General features: G+C 46.7%; 2 protein-coding genes across 8 annotated transcripts in view; one reads left to right on the forward strand and one right to left on the reverse strand.

The window, feature by feature from the left end:
- The window catches only part of LOC120812248 (ankyrin repeat and BTB/POZ domain-containing protein 2-like), a 50328-nt gene extending 38230 nt beyond the window's left edge, over positions 1-12098 (forward strand). For both annotated transcript variants that reach the window (XM_040168071.2, XM_040168072.2), the window contains 14 exons: positions 3638-3790; positions 3878-4043; positions 4213-4302; positions 4387-4488; positions 4572-4668; positions 5943-6078; positions 6579-6856; positions 6945-7123; positions 7217-7322; positions 8225-8327; positions 8421-8508; positions 8670-8738; positions 9243-9356; positions 10958-12098. In XM_040168071.2, the coding sequence (XP_040024005.2) occupies positions 3638-3790; positions 3878-4043; positions 4213-4302; positions 4387-4488; positions 4572-4668; positions 5943-6078; positions 6579-6856; positions 6945-7123; positions 7217-7322; positions 8225-8327; positions 8421-8508; positions 8670-8738; positions 9243-9356; positions 10958-11185 (1909 nt within the window). In that variant the 3' untranslated portion in view covers positions 11186-12098. The remainder of the gene's footprint in view (positions 1-3637; positions 3791-3877; positions 4044-4212; positions 4303-4386; positions 4489-4571; positions 4669-5942; positions 6079-6578; positions 6857-6944; positions 7124-7216; positions 7323-8224; positions 8328-8420; positions 8509-8669; positions 8739-9242; positions 9357-10957) is intronic.
- Positions 12099-14707: 2609 nt separating this feature from the next.
- The window catches only part of LOC120812249 (serine/threonine-protein kinase BRSK2), a 154451-nt gene continuing 141347 nt past the window's right edge, over positions 14708-27811 (reverse strand). For 3 of the 6 annotated variants that reach the window (XM_040168074.2, XM_040168073.2, XM_078097832.1), the window contains exons 13-19: positions 23027-23087; positions 21267-21474; positions 21072-21120; positions 20118-20241; positions 18828-19008; positions 18430-18519; positions 15018-15394 (exon numbers count right to left, since the gene is read on the reverse strand). In XM_040168074.2, the coding sequence (XP_040024008.1) occupies positions 15156-15394; positions 18430-18519; positions 18828-19008; positions 20118-20241; positions 21072-21120; positions 21267-21474; positions 23027-23087 (952 nt within the window). In that variant the 3' untranslated portion in view covers positions 15018-15155. Of the gene's footprint in view, positions 14832-15017; positions 15395-18429; positions 18520-18827; positions 19009-20117; positions 20242-21071; positions 21121-21266; positions 21475-23026; positions 23088-27811 lie in introns of those variants that run through there. The other 3 variants (XM_040168075.2, XM_078097833.1, XM_040168076.2) reach the window with 2 other exon arrangements.

Consider the following 27811-nt stretch of genomic DNA (forward strand, 5'->3'; position numbering starts at 1 on the left):
GTTTATCAGCAAAGTGCGTATTTGGGAACACCGTTGTTCCGCATTACTTGGCAACAGGGAAAGTGGGGCAAGTTGCACTGGTGCATTTGTGTCTCCCATAAAATCAGCTTCACTGGAAATGCCTTCACTGCGTCATACATGTCAGTGATCATGCGGTCACGTCCCTGGAGCTGGAGGTTTACGGCATTGAGACGTGCGGTTATGTCAGCCAGAAACGCCACCGAAAGCGCTCGGCAAGGGAGCTGAAGCGCTGCATTATGGGATCTGTAGTTTATTTTGTTATCAGCGCTTCATATCGTCGGGCCATTAGTAACAATAATATAAAATGATCTCGCGGGCCAGATATAATTGCATGCCGTGCCGGATATGGCCCGCGGGCCTTGAGTTTGACATATATGACCTACAGCATCGCGGAAGCTCAGCGAGTTGTTGAAGTTTGCAGCATTTGTGCTAAATGCTAATGGCCTGGATTAAAACACGTGCTGTTCTCATCATTTGCTTCGGTCATGTCTGATGGTGGCTAGCCGGACTTGTAATATCACTTTTTTTCGTCTTCTTTAGGAAGCATTGTGATTGGAGACCAACAGCCAATCACAATTGACCTTCTTTAATTCTCTGATTGGTTGGTTTTGTGGCACAAATGTAACGCTGCTGCAAGTCGAGCGAGCGCAGCGTGAAGAGGTGGAGAGAGCGCAGCAACGGCTGCCTGCGCGCAGAAAACCAGTTTGTAGAGAGGGCACCTGAGTAAACTGCGCGCACGGAATATGTTTTTCTTTGCTAAAATATAGTTCTCTGTGCTCAAAACTTAAAATTACGCGCTCAGGATTGTGGCACAAATATAACGCCATAGAAAAATGGCTCGACACACGCAAGGACGCAAGGAGGTGTGAAACGCAAGGGACACGGAAGGGGGTCTTGCGTCTGTGTCGCTCTGAAAACGCAGAAGCATAAATCAGGCTTCAGACTTTGTAGGATCAAAACTGTCGGTGAGAGAAAAGGCACATGAAAGACTAAATTAATTTGGTTCTGGCGTTGCAGGTAGCCGTACCGCCAGTGATTTCTAAAAGGCTTAAGACGATCGGTTGAAAAATGATCAAGGAATAAGGAAAGTGAGGCCAAATTACATTTAGGTTGCCACATTCACAAATACCACAGCATTCCTTTTATGTTCTGCTCTCTTTTACCTCTCGACTGAGACTGCACCGCTGCTCGGCAAATAAAGGATTTTGAATTGTTTCTTAAGGAACAGGTCCAACCTGTCTGTCATTTCTATTTTAAGCCTTTCCTTGTCTCTTTGGTTTCACTTGGTTCTCTTTCTAGAAATCATCTACGGGGCTGAACCTTTACTCATCCTCCCTAGGTAGCTTATTCACGCTGGATCACTGTTACACCACAGTCAGCAGGGCTTATCACGCCGTCCCTCGTGCTGCACTGGGACACTCTGACCACGTCATGGTCCATCTGATTCCTGCATACAGGCAGAAACTAAAGCTCTGCAAACCTGTGGTGAGGGAATTCAAGAAGTGGACCAGTGAGGCGCTGGAGGTTCTTCGGGCGTGCTTTGACTGCACAGACTGTGATGGTTTCAGGACTGATACTGACAGTCTGGATGAGTTCACAGAGGCTGTAACTTCCTACATCGGCTTCTGCGAGGACAGCTGTGTACCATCATGCGCCAGGGTGAGTTACAACAACAACAAACCCTGGTTCACAGCGGAACTCAGAACTCTACGCCTCCATGGTGTAGTCTTTGTCCCCACTCCTAAATGCTTGATCCTTCTAGAAGGATCAGTTTGGGAGTGAGGATAAAGACTTGTACACAGAGGCAAAAAAAGTTTAGCAAGGCGGTGAGAGATGCTAAACGACTGTACTCTGAGAAACTCATCAAGCGACTCTGCTTCGGTTTGGAGAGGCCTCAAACACCTCACTAACTACAAGCCAAAAGCCCCCCACTCCATGAATGACCTCCGCCTGGCAGACGAGCTGAATGAGTTCTACTGCAGATTCGAAAGACAATGTCCTGATCCCATCCCCCACAGCTCCACCAACCTGCTGCAGTCCCCCTCCCCTCCCTCCCCCAGCCCATCAGGTGCTCACGCCTCTTCATCATTATCACCTTCCCCTCCCCCACCAGCAACGACCCTCTCTATTCTGGAGAGAGACGTTAACCGGCTCTTTAGAAGACTAAATCCCCGTAAGGCAGCCGGTCCGGACTTCATCTCCCCTCACACCCTGAAGCATTGTGCTGACCAGCTGTCTCCGGTGTTCACTGACATCTTCAACACCTCCCTGGAGACATGCCACGTACCAGCCTGATCCCGTCTCTGCTGCAGGACAAACTCTCCCAGCTGCACGTGCCCGACTCCACCTGCAAGTGGATCACAGACTTCCTGTCTGACAGGAAGCAGCACGTGAAGCTGGGGAAACATGTCTCAGCCTCTCGGACCATCAGCACCGGTTCCCAAGGCTGCGTTCTCTCCCCTCTGCTCTTCTCCCTGTACACCAACAGCTGCACCTCCAGCCACCAGTCCGTCAAGCTCCTGAAGTTTGCGGATGACACCACCCTCATTGGACTGATCTCTGGTGGGGATGAGTCCGCCTACAGGTGGAGTCTGACCACCTGGTGTCGTGGTGCAGCCAGAACAACCTGGAGCTCAACGCTCTAAAGACAGTGGAGATGGTTGTGGATTTCCGGCGGAACAGAGCCCCACCCTCCCCCATCACCCTGTGTGACTCCCCCGTCACTATTGTGGATTCCTTCCGTTTCCTGGGCTCCATCATCACCCAGGACCTCAAGTGGGAGCTGAACATCAGCTCCATCACAAAGAAGGCTCAGCAGAGGTTGTTCTTCCTGAGGCAGCTGAAGAAATTCAACCTGCCAAAGACGATGATGGTCCACTTCTACACGGCCATCATCGAGTCCATCCTCTGCTCCTCCATCACCGTCTGGTACGCTGCAGCCACAGCCAAGGACAAGGGCAGGCTGCAGCGTGTCCTCCGCTCTGCAGAGAGAGTGATCGGCTGCAATCTGCCGTCCCTGCAGGACTTGTTCGCTTCCAGGTCTCTGAAGCGAGCTAAAAAGATCGTGGCCGACCCCACTCACCCCGGACGAAAACTGTTTGTGCACCTTCCATGTGGCAGGAGGGTGAGGTCCATCAGGACTACGACCTCCCGCCACACGAACAGTTTCTTCCCGTCGGCAGTCGGGCTCATCAACAGAGCCGGTCCCCCACTGACTGACTATAACATTCCGCCGGTCACTCCCCTTCACACTGCACATGCCACTTTAACTGTCATTTATCACTTTGTCGTCACTCGTCACTTTGTTACTTGTTCTATACTAACCCATAGCCTTATTCTACTAACCCATTGCATTAGCATTTCATTTTACTTTATTTTATTACTTGTGCACTGCTGTCTTGTCTATTGTCACATTGTCTACTGTCACGCACCAACCGCCAAGACAAATTCCTTGTATGTTTGGCATATTTTGGTAATAAATGTTTCTTGATTCCTGATTCCTGATTATTCCGCTACATCCGGTTTAAAAATAGGCTGATTATTCAGAAGCCACTGCAGCGTTCTGTTTATAATACCGAGGCAGAAATAAAGTCATATTTCATGTTTCTTTCTACAGGCCGTTCCTGTTGCTGCCGCCTCTGATGGAGTGGATGAGAGTGGCTATAGTTCATGCCGAGCATCGCAAGAGCCTATTGCTGGATAGCGATGATGTGAGACAAACTGCCAGGCTACTCCTTCCAGGACTGGACTGTGAACCGAGACAGCTGAAGTAAATGAGAACACGCACATGAACTCACAGGGGGCTGTAAACCGTGTGTAACAAATCTTATTATTTCTTCTTATCTGTCTCCGTCAGGCCTGAATGTTGCTTCAGCTCCTTTAAGCGTCTGGACTCCAAAGCTGCAGCAGACAAGTTCCACCTCGACTTGGGTTTCCGGATGCTCAACTGTGGACGCACAGATCTCATTGGCCAAGCTATTGCTTTTCTGGGCTCCGATGGGGTCAACAGCATGGACGACCAGGTACTGAACACCGGACTCATTGTTTATAGCAGCATAACGGTGTTTTTATGTACCGGATAATAGTTGCAACGTTATGTACTCGTATTTATAGTTACTTTTTAAGCTTAATGTATTTGTTTTGCTCCTTTTTCATGTTTTCCTTTGGCCCTCCCTGCTGTCCATCACGCAGGGCATGACTCCGCTGATGTACGCCTGCGCAGCCGGAGACGAGGCCTTGGTCCAAATGTTGATCGACGCCGGCGCCAACCTTGATGTTGCGGTAAACACGCTTTAACAAATGTGCACGTTGAGTAAATGTCTGCTGCGAGTGAACGATGTCGAAAACGGACCAATGTGCCGCCAGGTTCCTCCGTGCTCCCCAAAGCACCCGTCCGTGCACCCCGACAGTCGCCACTGGGCCGCCCTCACCTTCGCCGTGCTGCATGGACACATCTCCGTAGTGCAGGTCGGAAAGCGCGCACACACGTGTAGTCGCCCGCATGTTGCAAACAGTGCACGGCATAACAGATGTGTGTCGTGTGTTTCCAGCTCCTGTTGGATGCAGGGACCAACGTTGAGGGGGCCGCTGTACGCAACGGGCAGGAGAGCACGGCAGACACCCCGCTGCAGCTCGCTTCAGCAGCAGGTGGGAAAACACATGCACGTACGGATAAAAAGAACAAAACACGCAGTACAACAAAAGGCAGCGCAGAGTATTGTCAAACTGTTTTTTCATGGTCTGTAAATGATAACTAAATAATCCGGGCCAAAACGTCTGTAGAAGGGAGAGACGCAGGAATGAGCCAATGCTGTAATGTTCTCACAATCCACTAATAACTTTCTTAAACTTTTTTTTAGAACGATTCTCAGTCACCAATTCAGCAGTGTGCTAGTTTTTCAAAAGCCCCCTCCGCCACCCCCCGCCCCCCCCTCAAAAAGAAGCGCAGGATTAAGTTGTGAATGGCGCATGGGCTGCAGGAACAATGAAGTGAGAGAGTAAATGAGTGCCGCCTGTGGTTGTTTAGAAATTCTCTGGGCAGCATTCCTCTGTGGGATCGTTTAAAAGCCACACATAGCTGTAGTAAAACACATGTGCTCTACACAGCAGTAATGACAGCGGGCAAATAGTGCCCAATAGGAATGAGTTTGTTCGTGCCAAAAAAAGGATTATAAAATACAATTCTTTCGTGGGGCAAACAGCAGGTGCAATAAATTAGTTAGAAAAACGACTGTAAAAACATAAAAGTAGACTGCACAAAATATTATTTGTGGTTGGTGCTGTTGTGTTCAAAAATGAAGAAACGCCGGACGGACAGAGGTCATCGCTGATCAAAAGGTTAAAATCAAACGTATTTAATAAAGGAGATGGCGTGGTGGTAAAAAGAACATCTCAGCTGAGGAGCCGCTGGTCTCAGCGACCAACAGGCCCCAGGTCAGTCCTTTGACCATCCCTAGTGCCCGTCTGCTGCCTCCACCAGTGAACTCGAGAACAATGGTTCCTACAGGTATTTATAACAATGCTTAAAGGTGTGAAAGTCAGTGTCCACACCTCTGGGAGTCTTCTGGTGAGTTCAATGTAACTCGGGATTTCGAATGATCCTTAGTCAATATCAGTTGTTGTTCAAGTATTACATGCATGCATTCCAGTTGATTACATTACATCAAATACAATCATAACTGCATTGATATTATTCTATTACAGTTGCAGAATTACAGTGGTTTTACAATATTGTCATTACTTTATTGATTACACAGTTTCAGAATCATGGCTGTATTCTGGTGTACACTATATGCATTTTTATTAATTTTATGAACCGGGTCGTATATTTGTTTCTAATATCCTACAGTGCCCATAAAAAACTAGAATTTCCATTTATTAAATGTGTCTGTATGTAAGTAAGTTGTTAATTTGCCTTCCAGGGAACTATGAAATGGTTAGTTTTCTCCTGGCGCGAGGTGCCGACCCCTTATCCAGGACTCACGATGGAAACGCCCTCACGTCGTCCCTCTATGAAGACATGAACTGCTTCAGTCATGCCGCCGCACATGGACACAGGTATGTCACTCAGTCTGACCTGAAATGCCGTCAACAGGTGGAAGGCTGACAAACGGCTGGCTTTTGCCCTTCTAACTCATGTGAACCGAAGTAACACGGAAAAGCCTTTTAACTCATTTATCACGGAGTCATGCGTGACCCTGAAGTCTGCATTCGTGCTACCTGGAGAGATTCGTCCCTCTTTTTTTATCTTGTGGTGGAATTGCAGACTTTGATAGTCTCAGATCAGAGGAAATGGAAATTCAGTGCCTCCCATTCAGAGTCCATCTGTCTCTGAACACCAACTGGAGGCGTAAACCCCTCCACCTGTTCACTGTGTGTACGTGTGAACACAATGTAGACTCAACACTTCACATTCCATGCTGAGGGTGACAGATTATGTAATCAGAGAGGCGGGCACAGGGTCACAGAAATGGATGGATGTATGTGTTGGAGTTATGACGTATATTAATGTTTTCCTGCTTTCTTCCCCACTTCTTCCTCCCGTCCGGTGTTGTCAGAAACGTGCTGAGAAAGCTGCTGACTCAGCCCCAGCAAGGCAAAGAGGACGTCCTGTCTCTGGAGGAAATCTTAGCCGAGGGGGTTGAGGGCGAGGAGGCCGGTATCTGCCCTTTCCTGCCCCCCTCCCCTCTGCCCACCCCTTCCTCTGGCCACGGGAACCTACCAGAGGTGGGCATAGCAAGGCTGTGCAAGGCCAGGATGAAGGCGCTGCAGGAGGCCAGCTACTACAGCGCAGAGCACGGCTACCTGGATGTCACCATGGAGCTACGAGCCATGGGTACCGATCAGAAAAGGACTTTTGCACTAATCGCATTTTGACGTCCTTTGAATCCAAACTAAAATTCTTTTATTATATCTTCACATAGGTGTACCATGGAAGCTACACGTGTGGCTGGAATCTCTGCGTAGTGCCCAGTATCAGTCCAGGGCAGGAGTCACCCTCTCGCTCCTCAGAGAGTTCACCACGATCAAAGAAGAGGACTACTGCGAGGAGCTGGTCACCACAGGGCTGCCCCTGATGTTCAGCATCCTACGTACCACCAAGGTACCGTCTGCTTGTCTGCATGACATCAGGGAGATACTTTATTGGGGTGTGTAATATAACCCCCTTCTCCATGCTTTTCCCTCTGTTGTCCAGAATGATGCCATTCTGCATCATTTGGCGATTATTTTTAGCCACTGTTTTGGTCCCGCCCCGCTCCCAGGCATCCGTGGGATGAAGGCAACTCTTTCAGCACAGTTGGGTAAGACAGCTTTGTTTTTTAATGAAAGTGTATATGAACACATAGCGGTGACCAAAAAAAAGATCCTTGTGTCAACATGTTTAGATCCCTTACTTTCATTAATTAATCTGATCGATTCTTTTTTTTGATGAAATGTCACAAAACATTAAAAATCCATCAAAGTATCCTAAAATGTAGTCAGTTAACTACCAGATAAGATGAAAACAGGCAGCAAATTCTGTCAAAAGAGTAGCTGGAATGAAATAATGTTTGGCATTTTTGTTTGAACATGGGCTTAATCCAACAGCTGCAGATTATTTTTCCAATAATTAACTACACATAACTAATAGTTCCAGCTCCAGATTGTTTTATTACATTATACCGCGGAGATTGCGTTATGCAAACACCCGTCACCAAGCCTCCAGATAGAATAATTGACCAAAACAATGTGAAAATCTCTGTACGTGCTCAGCATCTTAATGGATCTATTTACGAGTGTGCAGTTTTAAACTGCTGAGTTTGCACCATAATGCTCTGCACTCTCAATATCTAAGACCTCAGAGTAAGTTTTCTGTAAATACAAATTACTATCTGAATGCATTCATGGATTGTTTAGCCTATTCTGATGTATGGCGTTAAGAATCTCCCACAGACATTGATTGAGCTGATGCCAAAATAATTGGACACGGTTGTAAAATCCTAAGTATCTCACCGCCACGCCGATCCTTTTCTCTGGCTGCCAGTGCCAATTAGAATTTTATTGTCAAGCTAGTTAAATAACATCCAGAGACCCAGTAACAGTCACGCTCACGATACACCTGCTGGTTTCCTTAATACGTACGAGTGGTCAGACTGGACACCTTGTAACTAAAAGGTCTGTCCTGGGAATGGAGTTGTAAGGATGTACTGGTGTTTTCCTACAGACCCTCATTTCCTGAATAACCAGGAGATGTCAGATGTGACTTTCGTAGTGGAGGGGAGACCGTTCTATGGCCACAGAGTCCTGCTGATCACAGCTTCTGACCGGTGAGTCCAGATGAGCTCCTACTCGACAGAATGATACAAACCTAAAACATGACTGTCCTTGAGGGTTTTGATGAAGACATTTGTTTGTTTTAGATTCAAGTCTCTGCTGGCGTGCTGTGGACCAGATGGAAGCCCCAACAAGAAGATTGAGATTAGTGACATCAAGTACAACATTTTCCAGGTAACAAATGTGCTCTTTATTTTCTGGTTTTCAAAAATACGTCATATTTTGGAACAGAAACAATTCAGATGTACCACATATAACAGATGTCAAGTCTTTAGTTTAACTGCTGTACTGACTGTTTTTCTAAATGATAAATAAGACTTTTGACCTCCTTGCAGATGATGATGTCATACCTGTACTGTGGCGGAACAGACTCACTGAAAACAGTTGTGCCTGATTTGCTGGAGGTGAGAAGCACTAAACAGACACAATAGCATCTATTCCAGTATTCGTATGAAAGGTTTTCCTTGCAAGAAATCCCAGCGGGTTGTTAGTTTCACATAAACTGTTAAATTATTTAGCAGAAAGAATCTAATGATTGTCCAATAATTATTGGTTATGGACTTTTTTGATAATGAAAATTCCCAGTTAAATCGTCAATTACATTTATTTATCTGATGCTTTTAACAAAAGCAGCTTTCCCTAAGTGCATTTATACTTGCGGGTAAGACCCCCAAAAATGCCAACCTTATTTTTAGTACACAACCCTATTATAATAAAACACAAATTCCCTCCCTTACCATCATTTACCGATATGTGGAGATGAGTTGGACACTACCCCTAACCCTGTCTCTATATATTTATAAATAAATCAGTAACCAAATTATTGACAAAACCAACTAAATGTTCCTTCAGTGATGTATTTGTTCCAGTATTAAACTTAACACGTTTTCTGTTGATTTCCCCTGCAGTTGATGTCAGCTGCTAGTCTGTTCCAGCTGCGGATGCTACAAAGACACTGTGAACTCATCTGCTCCCAGCTCATCAACCTGGATAATGCCGTCAGCATCTACAAGAGGGCGAAGGTGAAACACACACGCCGAGAAGTCTGCATCGCGTTGTGAGAACTGGGGGGTATTCCAGAAAGTGGGTTATGTGAAAACTCAGAGTAAGTTAACCCTGAGATCAGGGAAACTGAGTTATCCGTTCCAGATAGAGAGGTAACTGAAACTCTGAGTCAATCACCACGGTAACAGACTCTGACCATAACCTGCTCGCTGGCAGGTTTACTATAAGAAACACAAAGTTTCTACCGTCTCCTCCCACATGAAGAAAGCTGGTAGACATGGATTGTACATTCCTACCAAATCCAATTGACATCGAAGCCTTAGTGATTCAAAATGCTTTACGTAGCGAGAGAATCTTCCAACCCAGATTAGACATTTTATCATTTCCAGAGGAATTTCTGTTAGAACGCTACCGCTTTTCCTCACAAGGTATCATTTATCTCACTAACATTCTCCGGCCATATATCACCAACCGCGGACGTGCACTCACATCGGAGCAAATCTTATGCATCGCGCTACGTTTATTTTGCAACATCGGGGATGCAGAGCACTTTGGCAAGGCAGCAGTTTGTAGAGCTGTGAGGAAAGTTCCCCTCGCACTGAAACGCGTCTTACCCGTGATGGTGGTGTTACCCCGACACAAACCTCTTAGAACCATCAAAGTGACTATATTTTCAATTCATTTGATAAATAAAAGTGACTTTTCATGGAAAACACAAAATTGTCTGGGTGACCCCAAACTTTTGAATTGTAGTGTATATATTGGTTTTATTTTTTTAAAAGAAGTATATACTTGCATCTGATGTAGTCACTTGTGCCCTGGGGGTTGACAGGTTCGGAAGAGCTTCTCCCAGGGATACCTTCAGCCACCGGGCGACCACTGTTTAAGCTGAGGGCCAGCTCCACCTGTTTTTCGGGCCTCTGCCTTCTTTCTGTTGGCTGAGCAGAACTCAATGTTTTCTTTGTTTTTTAATTGGTATTTTATTGAGTGTTGGTGTAGGCTACAGCGTCACATTTTAAATGTCTTCGATAGGAGACACTTAGACACATTTTTATTTTATACCTAAGTGGGGTATTAAGTGAAAAGACGTGTAAAACAACATTTTATTAGCGGTTTAATTTACTATTTCAAGTAGCCACTGAATTAATATTTACTTTGTTTAATAGCCTAAGCCTAAGTCAGCCTAAGGCAGCATTTTTCCCCACGCAGTCTCTCTCTCCTTCGCTGCTGCAGCTGTATTGCATTTGCAGCGGAATACTTGCTTATACTCGCCGTAGGCCTGCAGAAGGACCTCCAACTCCATCGCAGTGAAATAGCTTGCTCTTTTATTTACTGTTGTCATGGTGACTCGTGGTGACTCGTGCTATCGGGGCTCCATTGATGATGGCTTTTTATAATCGTCATGCACGTGCTTAACTCAAGGTGAACATACTCAGAGTTGATTGAACTAACGCAGATCAGCTGTTCTGGAACCGGATACTCAGTTTCCTGTCTCAGAGTAAGTCAACTCTGAGTTCAGGGATAGACTCAGTTTGTTAAACCTCCTTTCTGGAATACCCCCCTGGTTCGACACTGGAAAGATACAACAACAACATAACTCTGTCTTATCTTTTTCCAGGCCCATGGTTCATTGGAACTCAGCTCTTTCTGTGAAGGTTACTTCTTGCAGCAGATGCCCGCTCTACTGGAGAGGGAGGGCTTCAGGAGCCTGCTGCTGGGACCCCCCGCCACCCGACAGGGGAACACCTCCACCTCGCTTCCCAGCCGGGGAGACTCGCCTCTCGAGGAGCTGCAGGCCACGCTGGCTCAGCGGCTACGCTCTCTCTGCGTCACTTCCCGGGTCTGAGGAAAGCGGACGGAAATAATGGCGCGGCAGTTTAAGGTTCCTCTTATCACTGATGGAGGATCAGATGTTAAAGATACTGTTGAAATGGTTTGAGTTCATGCTTTTCTTAGTGACAGTGATTTGACACTGGGACAGAGATCAGTAAGTTCATCTGGCAGCAGTTAGAATCTACTATGTGGACAATTCAGCATTTCATATTTTGTGCCAGGCACTTCATCTTGAATTCATTGCAGTGGACGGCTTGTTTATGAAGAAGAAAATTGGTCAATGTCATGTTTTTTCCCCCCTAAAGCTCTGGAAGCTTTAAGCGAGGGGCAACCGATGGATGTCACAGGTGGGAACTCTGAATTATGAAACACTGCTGCTCTCTACTGGACAAAACTGGCAAAAAGACTAATTCCCTCGGAGGGTTTGGGATCCATCGCCCCCTCCTGGTTCTGACTGGCGCTGTGTAACAAATAGACTGACTTGAGTGGGGCTGCCATGCTGGACTTATGGCTTTGTCCTGTTATCATAATGTAGAATGGGAGGACAAAGGTAGACGTGGTGCCTCAAGCATTGCCGTTCATTTTGGATTAACAAATGTACTTTTTATGTATCTTAATGTTTTTATTTTCTATTTTTTAAAGGTGTTTCTGGCAAAACAAAGTTAAGAGTGGGATGGACATTTTCTATTTAATGAGAAAAAAGATGCGAAAGTATTTAACGGGGTGTTCCCTTTTTTATTGTTTTTAATCCAAGCAAATTATTAATATTATTGATGAAAACTTGCTTCTGTGTATCTGTTGTTCCAGTTAATTAAGCTTATGGTATGCTGAGGTTTAATGCTTCTATACAGCAAAGTCTAACGTGGGATTTGGAAAACATTTGGTCTGTTTTAATGGTGAAAATTGTAATAAACCTGTTAAACAAGCTTTGTCAGTGTGGGGCAGACTATTCCAAATATTTCACCATGTATTGTCTGTTTAGAGTTGTGTAGACTTACCTGAAAACCTTAAGATGGGGGTCATTAACGCATTTATAGGGCTTGTAAAGCACGTGGATGACATTTTATCTCAAGGTTTTAAAGTACTTTGAGATAATTGACGGACATAAAAAGTTCAGCATTAATCGTGCTTCACACCACAAGGCCATAGTGTCAACAGAGTTTGAAAGAATTACAGTGCACGTCACAACCACCGCACTTGAAGACACAGATGAATATACATTTGTGAAAGGAAACAGTAAATCTACGCTTTTACCAAACAGTTCTGTAAGATAAGTGAAGTATGCAGAATGCTGGTTTATTCTGAGAAAATGTAAATTTCTTACCGTGGTCACTGGTCCGTACCCAATCAGTCCAAATGGGATAAAACAACTGTTAAGATATGGTTTTTCAAACACTACGGATGCCTACACACAGGAAGAAAACTAACACACCATAACTTTGAGATGAGTTTATTTGTTTCAGCACTGAAGATGCTCACAGTTATTTCATATGGGGATTACATAAGTCAGCTTGTTTCCTGCTCTGGCAAAAAAAGACCGCTTTGGTCCTTTTGAATCATCAGATGTCCTTGGTACTGCTAGCTTCCCATTTAAAAAAATAAAAATAAAATCAACGGAAAGTGAACGATAGGGTATTGCTTTTTGTTTGTGCGCTGATATCCCCTCACTGTCCCTCTTCTACCGCCGGGTGGAGAGAGCAGACATCCAAGCCTTCCAAAGAGGTACAGAGTAAAGGAAGCATCGTTCAAATCTTTGTGCACAAAATAAGAGGGGGAGGTAGGGTAAGATTAGCAGGGACCATAAAAAAAAGGCCAGAAATAAAAGCTGAGGGTAAAAAGTAGGGCGAAGAGGAAATTTAAAACCTTAAAAAGGTCAATTTTGTGGAGAGAGAAAATCGATGAAGGCTGAGAGGAGTGAGTTTGGCATGGAACATGAATACTAAAGCCATGCAAAGAAAAGCTCATGTTCGACATGCACACAGCAATACAGACTAAAAGCATTGAGCAGGAATCCCCAGCATGGTTGAGAAGACGATCAACCCCCCTGCGGTCTGTCTGTATATTTACAAAGAGAAGAAGTAGATTGGGATCTGTAGAGTCCTTCTCCTCAGGCCCGGCCTACACGCACAATAATATGAAACTGACAAATATCAATAGAAGAGCATTTTCCCCTCTCCAAAAAGAGGCTACTTCTACATTCTTAAATTACTGGTAAATGTTTTTTTTTCCTTTTCCAAGAGTTCCCACAAGTTCTCTTTCCCTCCACAGAGAGGTCAGGGAAAAGAGAATTTGTCACTCGATTGTTCACACAATCTCTTAAATGTAGACCAAAACTAAAGAAGAAGTTAATTTTCATTTTTCTTCAAATGTTGCCCTATTTACGAACACACAAGAGGGTAATAAATAACATTCAACTGACCTAACAGCTTTGTTCATATAAATAGCCAAGTTATAATAAATTAGGAAATCAAACAGTAAGATGAACAAACGTTGAATAAATAAGGACAGAAATACAAAAAATTGCATTTGTCACATCATTTTTTTTTTTGTTCCTCTACTTCTACTGCTGGTAAGTGAGGCTAAGAGAAGAGAGGTATGAATGGAAAACCAAAGACAAAGTGCTGCAAATAACACAAACAGGAATGTGTTGTTGTTTTGATCATAATTAGTTCAATCCGACAAAGACTTGGATGATCGTGTAACAAAAACACACAGAATAATTTAAAAGAACAGCATGTAGCAGGCGCAGGTTTGGCAACCTGAGCCCATGGTATCTAAACGTAGTGTCACAACTAGATATTTCATTTTTATACAGAAGAAATGATATCAGTCTGTACAACAGAATAGATCATTCATTTTAAGTAAATACCCGCCCTCGTCCCTCCCCTCCACCCCGTGTCATCGTACCCCCCCGATCCCCCTGCAGCGTTCTGCTCCTCTCTGAAATCAATTCCAGTCCATTTGCAGCAAGAGTATTACGTCTCATAGTCACTTAGTATTTCAAACCCAGTTTTAACAAAGAAATTACATTAAAAAGCAAACAAATACAATCCAGCAAGTGTCCGCGTCGGCCTTTTGGCTTTCTACATCCCCCCTTCTCTCCTCCTCATCAGTCACTTTGTGTCTTCTTTCTGTTGTTTTCTGTGTTCTTGTTAATACATCCCAGAGTTTTCTGTGCAAACTAGACCTGTGCATGTAAGCATGCACATGTTTTTTGTGTGTAGTGTCTTTTTGTAAAATACTCATACTCCGTATGACGAATGCTCCTCGACAGGAAAGGGGCGGGCGGGCGGGGGGGGGGGGGGGGGGGTGTTCGTTTTTTTCTTCAGTGGGATTTCTGAGGATTAGCTGTGCACATATGTGTGTGTTCCTAAAATGGGGGAACGCACAAAGGGATTTTCATCTACTTCTACTGCCAGAGCTGGAGCAGGGACGTGGAGGCAGATGAAGGGGTCTGTTTCCATGGTGAACCCCCCCCCCCCTACCCTCTCTTCAGCGCACCTCTACAAACCGTCCTCCGTCAACAAATGTCTATAGCTACCGGCATGCTCAGGGGTGGGGCGGGCGGGCGGGCGGGCGGCAGGGCAGGAGGGTGGTCGAGGGAAGGCGGACGGAGCAGGGAGCAGGAGGAGGGGCTTAATAGGTTTTCTGGATAATTCCTGGTATCAGAAACAAGTCAGGTCATCACACAGGTTATCAGCAAGGGAGCCAAGAATCGGAGCAAGGGTCACAGGCGATTGGATGGTTGAGGTAGAGGAGTGGATGGTGGTGGTGTGAAGGTGGGTGGGGTGGGGGTAATGAAAAAGGGAATGGAAGGACTTGCGCGTGTTTGTCGTGTAGGTGCAGTATGCGTTTTTATAAAACATTACTTAGATTCTCTCAATATATTATATTTCTATAAAGTCATTTCATACAAAAGAAGGCCCACAAATGATTATGTACAAATACTCTCTCTGTGTTACAGTGATACCGGGGGAGCTCGACTACATAGCATCTCGTTCTAAGACTCCTCCCGTGGGCCCCAAAGACGCCACCGACAGCCTGACCCGGTTTCGGCCCGCAGCGGGGCATTTGGTGTCATTATTTTCTGGCTCGTGCCTCCGGACGTGAATGGGCGAGGGGGAGTGCTTGGTGGGCGTGCCAGAGGGGTAGGACCCCTGTCCATTCTTCTCGTCTGAAAAAAGTCGGTTCATTACGTCAAAGAAGTTACTCAATGGGCTGCCTAGGTACACAGATGGAGGGGGGGGGGGGGGGGGGGGGGGGGGGAGAGGGAGGAAAAGAGAAGAAAGAGAACAAACAAACTAATGAACAGCGGGGTAGACTGCACAGAAACGAGGCACGTAAGCCTGATGCACACAGAGAGGATGAAAGCTGCTGCTGCTGCCGTGTCGGCACGATGGGCCATGCTGAGGTAACAACACGACCAATGAAAACACCAGAGAGCCATACGATCTCAGACTGGCAATCAAAGCAAATGGGAGGGGGGGGGGGGGGGGGGGGGGAGGAGGACCAAAGTCAATACAGGCTTCTGTAGCCCGATGCTACAGTGAGCACATTCAGCACATACGACCGTGTGATGCAGACAAGAGGAAGCGCCCCGTGTCATCTGTGGCACTTTGCGGCAGCCAGAAGCCGGGCAGATGATGGCAGGTGGACGATGATAGCGCCTCCAGCTTCATGACCACGTTGCCCTTGAAGGGTAATAAATGAGTGTCTCCTCTCCTTTTTGCTGAACCTAATTGTCTTTGAAAGGCTCCATTAGAGAACTGAACGTCCACTTGAACCTCTGCAGAGTGCAGATCACGGAGGCCGTCTGTCTCGTGGCTATTGTAAGCGAAGGACGACGCGGTAATGTTTGGACTGAAATCTGCGCGGTGGAAAGAGAGAACCTTTGATCAACACATTTCCACACTTCAGTTCACCACTTTGAACCATTGCTAACGATTAGACCCGGACAAAGGCATCAAACACGCCGGTTGACGGCCTTATCATTGCACCAACACTTTGAAGTAAGAAAAAGTCCAGCTCATGCTGTGGGCTGAATCAAATGGCCGAATATGCTAAATGACACAAGTTCACATCCAACCCTATTTTCCAACTGCTATACGCACACTTACTGTGCTCGTGTTTTGGCGTGTTGGTGTTTATCTGCGTGCATCAGACAGTATTCATGCAAATGATGCAAAAATGGAGCAGTCACTCAGTTATTTCTGTTAATGTCGTTTTGCACGGGGCAACTTTGGAAACTATTTGCCACCAACATGACTGTGAAAAGGTAGCCACAGATCCACGTGCAAGATGGAGTCGCTTGAGCCGCGACAGCATCAGTGGAAACAGGCCGGGATGCTGCACAGACGACAAAACGCACACACTCGCACACCGGACCGCAGAGTCGGTGTATCAGCACCTAATAGAGGCTCCATTATCCTGCTGGAAAATGGTTGCCGCCAACTTCTTCCCTAATGTTCCCTCTTAGTTTCTCATGTGTGAAGGCTTCTCCCCCATTCACTCGCTTCACTCCAGCCTGATCTGCACATTTCCAAAAAATGGCAGCAAAACCCATGAATCTTAATGATCTCAGCTGCTCCCTAAAATGGAGACGGTGCCCTCTAAATGAACGCTTCTGCTCTGTCGTCCTTCAGCCTACATTTGTCTACACTCCTTTTGTTGTGTGCACCTATTGTCTTTTTAAGCTTCCAGGTGTGCTTCCGTTAATGGTGATTAGGAGACATAATGACCAAAGACTTGATGAGACCTTTTGTTTGACACGCATCGGTGTGCAAAGCCATTTCTGTTCTTAATTACAGTAAGTGACTTCATGAGAGCCTACGATCAGGTCGCGCCGAAAACGCGCGAGGAGGTCACAAAGAAGGAAATCTTTCATTTACCGATAAGCACACTTTGACCTGTTTTCACATTTATATTACGCCGAGCGGTAGTTTAATGACATGAATTAAAGACAAGACTGACCTTGGTCAAAAACAAGTAGTATTACACTGTTCGTCCGTTCTGATAGAGTCATTATTTATGCTTTTTCTCGTATCCTCATTATCCTCTGGTGATAAACGTTTGACATATTACCCTCCTCCTCATCTGCTGGAAAGAAACCCACAGCAGTAATTTGATACTAATGTAATATAATTGATTATAATTTCAACCTTCAGTCTATTCATAACATAAAACAAGAAACATCTAAATTAATTGGCAACCTCAGTGAGGTAATCACAACAGCTGTAATGACTGCTGTTCACTTCTGAGCGTCAGTGAGATGAATATTGCCTAAAAAGACACGGGGCTACAGCTCACTTTTGTAACACCCAGTAAAAGCTGTATGATGGCCACGTATCTGTTCAAAAAAGTCCTATATGGAATTGGCGAGGGGATCGAAGGGATAAAGACACAAACATAGAAAAACCAAGGTCATGATTCACGCGTGAGATGAAATTGACATCCAAGGAAAACAGCACACCGTCCCCGGATGAAAACGGTGCATTTCAGGCAGGTGGTGTTTCCCTACGTGACCAGCAAGCGGCGCTGCTGTCAAGAGGAGTGGGATCCCGATTGAATTCTTCTTTTCCTTTTTCGCCATCAAGTCTATGCGTTGAGTGAAAGAGATATAGTGGCACTGGGGAGCGAATGGACGCTCACGGCTCCAGTGAATCAACATCCAACCGGCAACTCATGGTGGGAGGAATATTTAAAAAATGTCAAAGTTCCCAGGACGAACGGTTAGGTGAGGACTGAGGCAGCCACTCACAAGGTCTTTACATCTGCTTGGTGCTTTTGGAGGCTCCGAAGGAGGCTGGTGGACAAGGGTGGGGGGGGACAGGAGGATGGGGTCCTATTGGTACAAGCACCCAGAGAGAGAGAGAGCGAGAGAGAAGGCAGGTGTTGTGTCACAGGGCGGCGCGATGCACTGTGGGAGTGCGTTGAGGTGCAGTGGTGTTGCTATGGTGACAAGCTCCCACGATCAGTCTTGGAAGTAGGAGCGACTGAATGCAAATCAGCTTACCCTACCTCCACTCTAATCTTCACTGCCGGGGCAACGGTATGACAACGTTTGAACCGCACTCTGTGCTCGGGAGAAACTCCCACCCTTTTTTGCGGCATGCAAAGGAAGCCGCTTGGAGAGCCAGGGAGCGGCTTCAAGCACGCGGGAAGAGCAATGCATGGGATGGCTGGGCAGATGAGGCGGTAGGGGTAAGGGTGGAGAGGTTCTGTATGAGGTTTTGAGATATGTCAAAGGGTCCTACTCACCAGACAGCTGTTGGACCCCTGGCTGGTCGTGTGTGCTTAACAACTGGCTCTGAATCGTCTCCACTACTCGCTTAAATCGCCGACTGGGACCTAAACGCGGTGACACAAGGGGGAAATATTTGTCGCATCGCAATCTACAGGTAGCAGCAAGAAAGCAGGCCGAGTGTGTGGGAACTATATTGATGGATCAATTAGAGAAATAAAAAAAAGAAAGAATAAGGGTGCGCACGGTGTGAGCCTGAGATGATAAATGGAGGTCAGAGAGGGGGGTACCAGTAAGCTCCCGCTGCAAGTAACAGCAGGTGACATGGAAGAACCAGCATGCTCTTGAGTGCCACTATTACACGCAATTCAGCTGAAATGTGCAGCCCCCCCCCCCCCCCCCCCCCCCCCCTGACCTGAGAGCAGGGTGAAGGTGACGGAGTAGATGCCATTCTCCTTCGTGGCAGCTGTGCTCTCCGTGTAGGTGATGTCCACTTGGAATTTGATCGGCTTCTGGAAGACTGTCGGGCCGGCTGTGGACTTGTATTCTGCTCGGAAACTGGTCTGGGAGATCACACTGTGGCTGAGGCTGGGGATCTGGTGGGGGAAGAAAGAAAGCAGAAATGACTATAGGCAAATGGACAAAAAGGTTTAGGTTTAGGTTGTAAAAAAAAAAGGAGCGTAATGGGATTATACAGAGGAACATGTTAAATCTTTTTCCCACACCTAGCAAATTACTGGTGAATAAACCCTTATCAAAATACCCTCCACATAATACCAACCACGGTTGAAGCTCTAGGGAGATCAATGCCTCTGAGAGTAGCCATACATGCAAGGGAGATTTAAGCCGATGCAATGCAGGGGTCATCCAACAACATTGCACCAGAAATGAATTTGTATGCCCAATGCAGGTAAACAGGTGAGCTCTGAAATAGTCACGTTATGCCAAAGTGCGGGAGAGGGTTTGCCATTCCATTAATATGAATGTGCTGAGAGGTATAATTCCACTGATTCAGGTGCCAATCTCCTGTCTGGAATACCGGCTACTTAAAACCCAAAGGGGGGGAAAAGAGCTACAGATGGGGAAACTGATTTAACATTGACCTGCACTGGCAGCGTTTGCATTTACCGAGACTTTGTTAAATTTACCTGGGGTGAGGATAGGTTTTGTTCAATGATGTACACTGGATATTAACTACTACTGCTGGGCGTTTGTTGATAAAGGTGCTGCCGCGCTTACTGGGGAGCCCAAGTGTTACCTGCATGTATTTATAAATCCACATCTGCAGGTGCCCCACACACAAAGATACAATTCACACTATCTCTCAATTCCTCACACTGCACATCTAAATATACACACACACACACCACACACTCAATAAATGGTCTAGAGAGGAGAGCATCTATATGCTAATGATCAATGCTCTCAGTTGATTTTCTATTGACCTCCAACAGAGTCTCCAGTCAGAGATAAAATAAAAGCACTGACCACAAGCAGTTTACTGAATTGCTACATGAATCAGAAGCGTGTTAGCAAACACTCAGAGAGCATTGAAAAAGCAACGTCCTGCGACACACAGAAGATGGAATACTTTTTGCATGCATGCATATTCAGATTTCCAAAGAAAAGTCAGGGCGCAAGGATCCGATGGGAGTGGAGGCACGGATGAAGTGAGGAGTTAAACAAGACACTCTTGAGTACGTACCGAGAGAAAGGCTTGAACAATGTCAGCCTTGATGGAGCTGAGAGGCTTGTCTTTGATGACAATGAATATCTGCTCCTCTTTCTCCAGGTTGATGAAGTTACCAAACCAGGATTTCTTGGCAAGTCTGTAGGTAAAAGACAGGACATTAATACATTTACATCATATATTTGTGCCTGCTAGAGAGTGTTGGTCTTCCTTCCACTCATTAAACAATCCATCCGACTAACTAAGAATGATGAAAATCTCTCTGATAAAGGAAACAAGGATACCCTCAATGGAAATAATGCGCAGTGGGAATACGTTTTAAGAAAATTAATCCTCTCCATCCTCAACTGAGTTTCAGTTAATGTATGTATGGGAAAGAGATAATTGAGCCTCTATGTGTCTAACGGAACTCTAGGTCCAGAAGGGTGGAAGGAGATTAATTCACAACTGGCCCAAGTGTGCTTGCACCCACAAGCCATATGGACTCCTGCTTTGTGGCATATTAACATTTTACGGAATTCTTGAGGATGTTGATGGAGAGCCTACCCTACTCCCCCGTACTTCTATAATGTTACCACAGCTACATTAAGGGCCACATTGTCCTGCAGTTTTGAATGTGCTGGTGTGCGACTGCCTGTTTAAACGATCCTTTCCAGCTGGGATGTTCTTCTCAGCCAGGTGGAAACGGCCAAGCCAGGGAGCCAGCGAACCACACAGGCATATCTAGGCCAACCTTGAGTTATCAGGCCCCTGCGAGTTCAACCACATCACACAGGCTACCCTATAACCAACCCAGTACCTCCTGCCACGGTGCTGCTTCTCCAGCCCGGACCTGAGGTCATTACAGGAAACTCAGCAGCCAAAAATCAAACTTTCATGGACGTAATACTTTCCAAATCATCCCGCTATCACGTGGCTGGCAGCTCATGCATAGTCATGGTAGTTAGTGGTGGTGTAGTATCTACTCACTCGGGGGAAGACTCTGGTGTGAGGCTGGACATTTCCTCTTGTGTGGGAACTGTGTAGGCAAGGTTAGAGTTCAGAGGCAAAATCAAAGAAAGATCGCCAGCAGACCACTCAGGTCTCAAGGAGGGAAAATGACACTTTAAGACACAATTTAATGTTCGCCGTAGGAAATGTTACACCTGCTGAAAAAGCCATTACCTTGAAGTTTCCTGCGGTGGAAGCGCGGCGAGCCCAGGAAGCTGTTTTTGATGGAGTTGAGGCGTGTCCTCCAAGGCATGCCTCCGATGGAAGGGCTGGGGGGCGGCGTGGGGGTGGGGGTCCCGGCCGGGCTGTCCTTGGGAGTGTGCACCGGGGTGTCCTTGGGGGTGGGGAGGGGGCTGCCTCGAGGGGAAGGGTGAGGGGTGACCTGTATGAGCGGGATAGATTTGGGCGGGTGGTCAGTGAACGCAGAAGCCGCCGGCACCACGGGGTGGAAGTGGTGCAGCCGGATGGGCGACAGCGGCACCGGCCCGTTGAAGGGCACTGAGAGCTGGGGGCCGGCGGCAAAGTGGCAGCGCCGCACCTGGGGGCTGTTTGCGAACGCAGCACTGGAGATGGAGGACGGGGAGAAGGGCGAGGACGGCGAGGAAGGGGATGTCAGGGTCGGGGGCACAGAGGCAGAGGGCAGGTGCGCCGCCAGTTGGCAGGGAGTCGAGGGCTCGGACTTGGCGGCGGACGCCGGATCTGAGGTTCCGGGGAGCGGGTTCGATAGTGTGGCTTGCAGGGGTTTTGGCACGACTTTGGGCTTGGTGGGGAGTGTCTGCGTCTTGTTGAGAGCTGCCGGCGGGGGCTCACTGCTCGGAGCGAGCGAGTTGGGGGTGGACATGCGAGGCCCCGTTCGATTCAGGGCGGGCTCAGGTGATGGGCAGGAGCTTGTGCTCGGGGACTGGGGCAGGTCAGGGAACTGGGGCGGGACACAGAACTTTCTGACCGGCTGGAGCGGGGGGGGACACAGTGTGAAGACGCGCGGCACAATGCGGCCATGGGCGGGGCGGGTGGAGAAGGCGCAAAAACACACGGGGACGCATGCAGGCAGACAAGCACATAGATAAAGAAAAGTGTACCGAAGCCAGCAAAGGAGGCAGGCAAGGAGTATAGAGACAGGGAAGATGTGTGCATACAGGGGAGAGATTGAGGCATTGACAAAAAAAGGACGACAGAAAAGAAAAAAGAGCATTCAGTGACTCATGCCATAAGAAAACATAAATTAGGTTGGAACAACAAAACCAGCCACCAATAGACACAATTAAAAAAACAGACATATGAGTAAAAATGCATGCAGAGCAACGCTGGCAGAGAAAACCAAGCAGACGCTGACATGTGTGAGAGACAAAAGACCAGCTGTGAAGACAATTTGTTCATCAATTTGGTATCTCTGCTGTGAGGTTTAGTGATATTTGTAATTGTAAAATTGCAAAAATCCCGCATGGATGAACCTCCCTTTTTTCCAGACACAAATCTGAGAAACCAATCCACACAAAGCCTCTCAATGAGCGCGCAATCCAGGCTTTGCGAGGTCAGAAACCCGTGTGGTGCCCGTGTGGCGCGAGGAGCTCGTCTTAGGATCCCGGCTAATCCGGTTCCTTCTCAGGGTAGTCAGCTGGAAAAGTTTACCACAAGCTCCCCAGCTCTGGGAAAGAAAAGTTGATTTTGTGAAGCATTCTTGGAGCTGGATTTCCACAAGGCTCAACCCCCCTCACCCCACCCCGCCCAAACGCAGAAGCATGGATAATACGTAGAGAGAGAAGAAGCTTTTATAGAAGGTTTTATAAGCAAATTGTCCTCCTCTTGCAGACATAAGCAGCACTAAGATGAGATCTGCAGGACTTGGTCATATTCCCTGAGGATAGACATCTAGATACATGGTCAACATGTGAGTGCTGCACATGTTTTAAAGTATGTAGAGGGTCAGGACTTACCCGGGGGCTGCTGAGGGGGCTGGTAGAGAGGCCAGAGGAGGCACCACTAATAGACCGAGACCTGTGGCACAAGCACACATAGGGGCAGAGGTGATTGGAGGGATCAAGAGGTGCCATGTCGCAGGTTTCAGGAGACACGGGTGGAGCTGAGAGGTCAGAGGTTACATGTTGCACCACAGTACGTATGCCACTATCGTACCACGGGGGGGGTTGCTATCGAGCCCTTTGCAAACAGAGCATATATTCACACAAAGACGTTCAAAGCAAGAAGAGTGGACAGCATACGCTACCAGCGTCGACTAGCAGCACTCGGTATCAGACAAATCGAGTTTAAACTTTTGTTTTAAAAAATGCCGCAGCTTCCCCATGCAAATCTGTAGTGTGTCTTTCCACGGGTTTGCATTAACGTCGGCTTCGCGAGCGGCCTAAAGTCTGCTAGCACGCTGCACGTTTTGAACCCTAGCGCCGCATCAGTAGGAAAAATCTGGAGGGAGGAAACGAAGTGAGACATTTGGTTGAGTACCATTTCTCTTGTCCCCCCCCCTCCCCCCCCACCCTCTCCCGCAGATGCCGTCAATAACCACTATGAGCAGAGCCCCGCTCAGAAACGAACAATCACAGGACAATCTGTCTCCATCAAGGGCCCACGCACACACGTACACGCACATACACAACGCACAAAAAAAGACACAGAGCCCGTCAACACTTGGAAACACCAGCTGCTCACTGTCACAACACTGTTCCTTTTTGTCATTCAATCCAACAATACCCCCCCACCCAGCCCCCTTCCCTCTCTATTAGCGTTGATGCATTAGTGAACATGTGGCCGAGCCAACAGATCGTTTGTCTCTCTGAAAGGATAAAGACACAACAGCTACCTTTTTTTTCCAACCTGCTCGGTTGCAGCAGAAAGACCTCACGGACAAATGTGACGGGAGGATGGGGGCGGGCGGGGGGTCGTAGGTGCGATGGGCGAAGGAGGGAGGGAATGAAAGAGTGAAGATTGCGAGGGAGGGATTGAGTAATGGAGACTGATGGTCATTCCCGGAGCTGGAGCTTTCTCACAGGAGCACGGAGGCATCCACAGTGGTCATAAAAACCCCCCACTCCATGAATGACCTCCGCCTGGCAGACGAGCTGAATGAGTTCTACTGCAGATTTGAAAGACAATGTCCCGATCCCGTCCCCCACAGCTCCACCAACCTGCTGCAGTCCCCCTCCCCTCCCTCCCCCAGCCCATCAGGTGCTCACGCCTCTTCATCTATATCACCTTCCCCTCCCCCACCAGCAACGACCCTCTCTATTCTGGAGAGAGACGTTAACCGGCTCTTTAGAAGACTAAATCCCCGTAAGGCAGCCGGTCCGGACTCCGTTTCCCCTCACTCCCTGAAGCATTGTGCTGACCAGCTGTCTCCGGTGTTCACTGACATCTTCAACACCTCCCTAGAGACATGCCACGTACCAGCCTGCTTCAAGGCCTCCACCATCATCCCTGTTCCCAAGAAGCCCAGGATCACAGGACTCAATGACTACAGGCCCGTCGCCCTGACCTCTGGAGTCATGAAGTCTTTTGAACGGCGAGTCCTGACCCACCTGAAGTCCCTCACCGACCCCCTCCTGGATCCCCTGCAGTTCGCCTACAGAGCCAACAGGTCTGTGGACGATGCTGTCAACATGGCCCTCCACTACATCCTCCAGCATCTGGACTCCCCAGGAACCTACGCCAGGATCCTGTTTGTGGACTTCAGCTCTGCTTTTAACACTATCATCCCGTCTCTGCTGCAGGACAAACTCTCCCAGCTGCACGTGCCCGACTCCTTTATGCTTAATATTTTTCTTTTTTACTTTTTAATATTAAATTTTTTTTAACTTTATTCCCTTGTTTTATACTAACCCATAGCCTTAGCCTTATTCTACTAACCCATTGCATTAGCATTTCATTCCACTTTATTTTATTACTTGTGCACTGTTGTCTTGTCTGTCTATTGTCGCGCACTAACCGCCAAGACAAATTCCTTGTATGTTTGACATATTTTGGCTAATAAATGTTTCCTGATTCCTGATTCCTGATACAAATGACACCAGTGTTGTCATAACAACAGGCCCGGATTAAGATCTATATGTATCCGTTTCCTAAAAAGGGGGATCGCTTATTTGGGTTCAGTCGCTCGTCTCCCTTTGGCTGTTAAATTGCAACCACCACGAGAGATAAGCGATACTAAAAGAGGAATATTACTCCCGAGAGACCCAGACACACAAACAGATGGGAGGCAACAGCTACAAGGAGAGGGAGCAAAATATAGAAACACCCAGTGTTAGACGCACTCATTGCATGAAGGTAATGTGACAAGCCGCTAAACGGTACAGTATTGAGGTGTCAGAGGCCCACCCTTGTTTTGGAGAGAGGATTTGTTGTTGTTGAAGAGTGTTGTGTCTGTAGTGAACAGTAGCACAACTTTAAAAAGATAAAATTAGTTGACTCACTCCAAGTAAACACTACAGTGGTATCAAGCCATACAGAAAGTTTTTTGCGACATCTGCTGAGATTTACGCCTCCACCCAAAGAACAATTGAAGTGATTGGAATGTACTTTGTGGTTCTCACAGCATTTAAAAGTACGACTTGAAAACAACAAAATAAAGAAACTGCTCTTTCCAGATATACGATCCCAATTACTCTATACTTCACAGAACACACCGTCGACAGTTTAAAACGGGACTCCTTTGTCGTTAGGAAGCGGTTTCAATGAAAACCATCGATAGTGTGGTTTGAGGACACATTGCTTCATTAAGTGAATCCAGAATATTCATATTCATTTGACAGGCACCATTGTGCATTTGCTGTTAGTACTTTTACATTTCAAAGGCAGGACTTTTCCATGGCTTCCTCTCTATCTCACAAAGGGATATTTCTCCTGGAAACATTAAAATTAAATTATATGCATTGCAAAAACACCACTGGAGGGAAATTACATTATTTATTTTAATGTGATTTGGTGGCGGCACACACACATGTCAGTTTAATGGTGTATGTGTATGGCCACTCATTCATATCTTTCAATTATCCATTTAGAAGCCCTTTCCCATAAGCCTGTTTTGGAATGAACCCGTGTCCTCGGCCTGTGACCATCGGCTGTGTCAGAGACCCATCCAAACCACTTGTGGGGGTCTAATGTCGGCCTCTGTTGGATGGAACGAGTACAAAAGGTTCTGGGACGAGGGGCATGGACTGAAATAAAACAAAAAGGGAAGATAAATGCACCGGATGGTGCCAGGAGTCAAACAAACCACACTGCCCAAGCCAAAACACAAGGCTAATGCTCTGCTAGTGTGATTTGTTGTCATTTTCTTGGGCCCTGAGGAATTGTGCGTTAAATTCAGAGCTCAGACACCTGATGTTGGGATCAGTGGTAAAGGCTCTGTATTTGTGCTCATTTTCAGCCCCTTGAATAAATAAGAGTCAATAATTAGCACAAGAGCCCGACTCATTAAGATGCCTCCGACGAACCCAACCAACTCAAACATCATGAAGCGACCAGAGCGGAACTGTAAAGAGAGAAGAAAAAAAAAATCAATTAATATTCTCTTCTTCGCACTGCAGCACTTTTCCATATTTCATTTCCATATCATTAACCTCCCTTCATTTCTCCTGGCATGTTGTTAAGATTTAAAATTAATTCTGGGGGATTTCTTGTGCTTTTGAGTTTGGCTGAAAATGTCTTTTTATGATATTTTGGGACAGATAAAAAAAAAGGAAATGGCCAGTAAGAAAGTGAGTTTCTCAGCAACGTTGCGGCATTCATCCCAAATCTATTCAATTATACTTCACAGAAGCAGTCAAATCACCAATCACATGTAAGAAAATGCAGCATGTGCATTTGATCGGATTATTACCGCCAACACACACAAGGCATGCGGGGCAAAATGCTGGATGGGGACGGGCATTTTTGTTGAGTAATTTGAGATAAAACTGGTTTGCCCCTCTTCCATCGTTCGCGCTGGTTGAAATGCATCCTGTCAAAACACGTCTCCGAGTCAGCCCTCTCTCTGACACCCTCTGATCTAAAGTTCTGCGAATCATCTGCGCTGTCGACAAAAGTTTTGCTGTCGAGGAAAGATAAGGGGAGGTTCACAGAGTCAGTCAATCAACGGACGCTTATTTCGCTACGTAAGTGCTTCCACGACGCCACCATCTACAAACACACACACAGGAGCATGCACATGATCAAAGAAAGGCAAAAGTTTCACAGAGGCTTTGTTACCTACCAACCAACCACCCCCCAATCAGCTGGGGAGCAACATAAAGCAAGAGAGATATTCGATGTGGAGGACTCTGCCTCAAACCCACCGACAGGAAAAAACTAGCAGCCTTTCTACATTAGCATAGATATTCCATACTTACGGGGGGGGTGGGGGCGCGTTTGGGACTAAAGGTCAGCTACACACAAGGAACCAAAAGAAGAGAGGAGCCCATGAAAGAGATTTAGAAACCAAACAGATTCAACGTAGAGGAAAGATGTAGCGGGGCTTTGTAAATGACTCAAGCTGCTAATGTGTGTAGGATCCAGACAAACCTGTGAGGTTTTTATTGAGATTTGTAAACCTAAAGGTCCCGTTTCTTCAGTGTCCTATATGATGTTTGCTATTCAGCAGTGGATGCTTTTTTTGTTTTCTGGTTTGGAAAGCAGTTTTGAATGTTTAAAAATGTCACCTTGGCTGAAACCGATGAGTCAGAGCGACGGGCAGATGAAGGTAGGCTCTAAACTAACGCAACCTTTAAATGAAG

The sequence above is a fragment of the Gasterosteus aculeatus genome, chromosome Y, assembly GCF_964276395.1.
Source record: "Gasterosteus aculeatus chromosome Y, fGasAcu3.hap1.1, whole genome shotgun sequence".
Classification (NCBI taxonomy): domain Eukaryota; kingdom Metazoa; phylum Chordata; class Actinopteri; order Perciformes; family Gasterosteidae; genus Gasterosteus; species Gasterosteus aculeatus.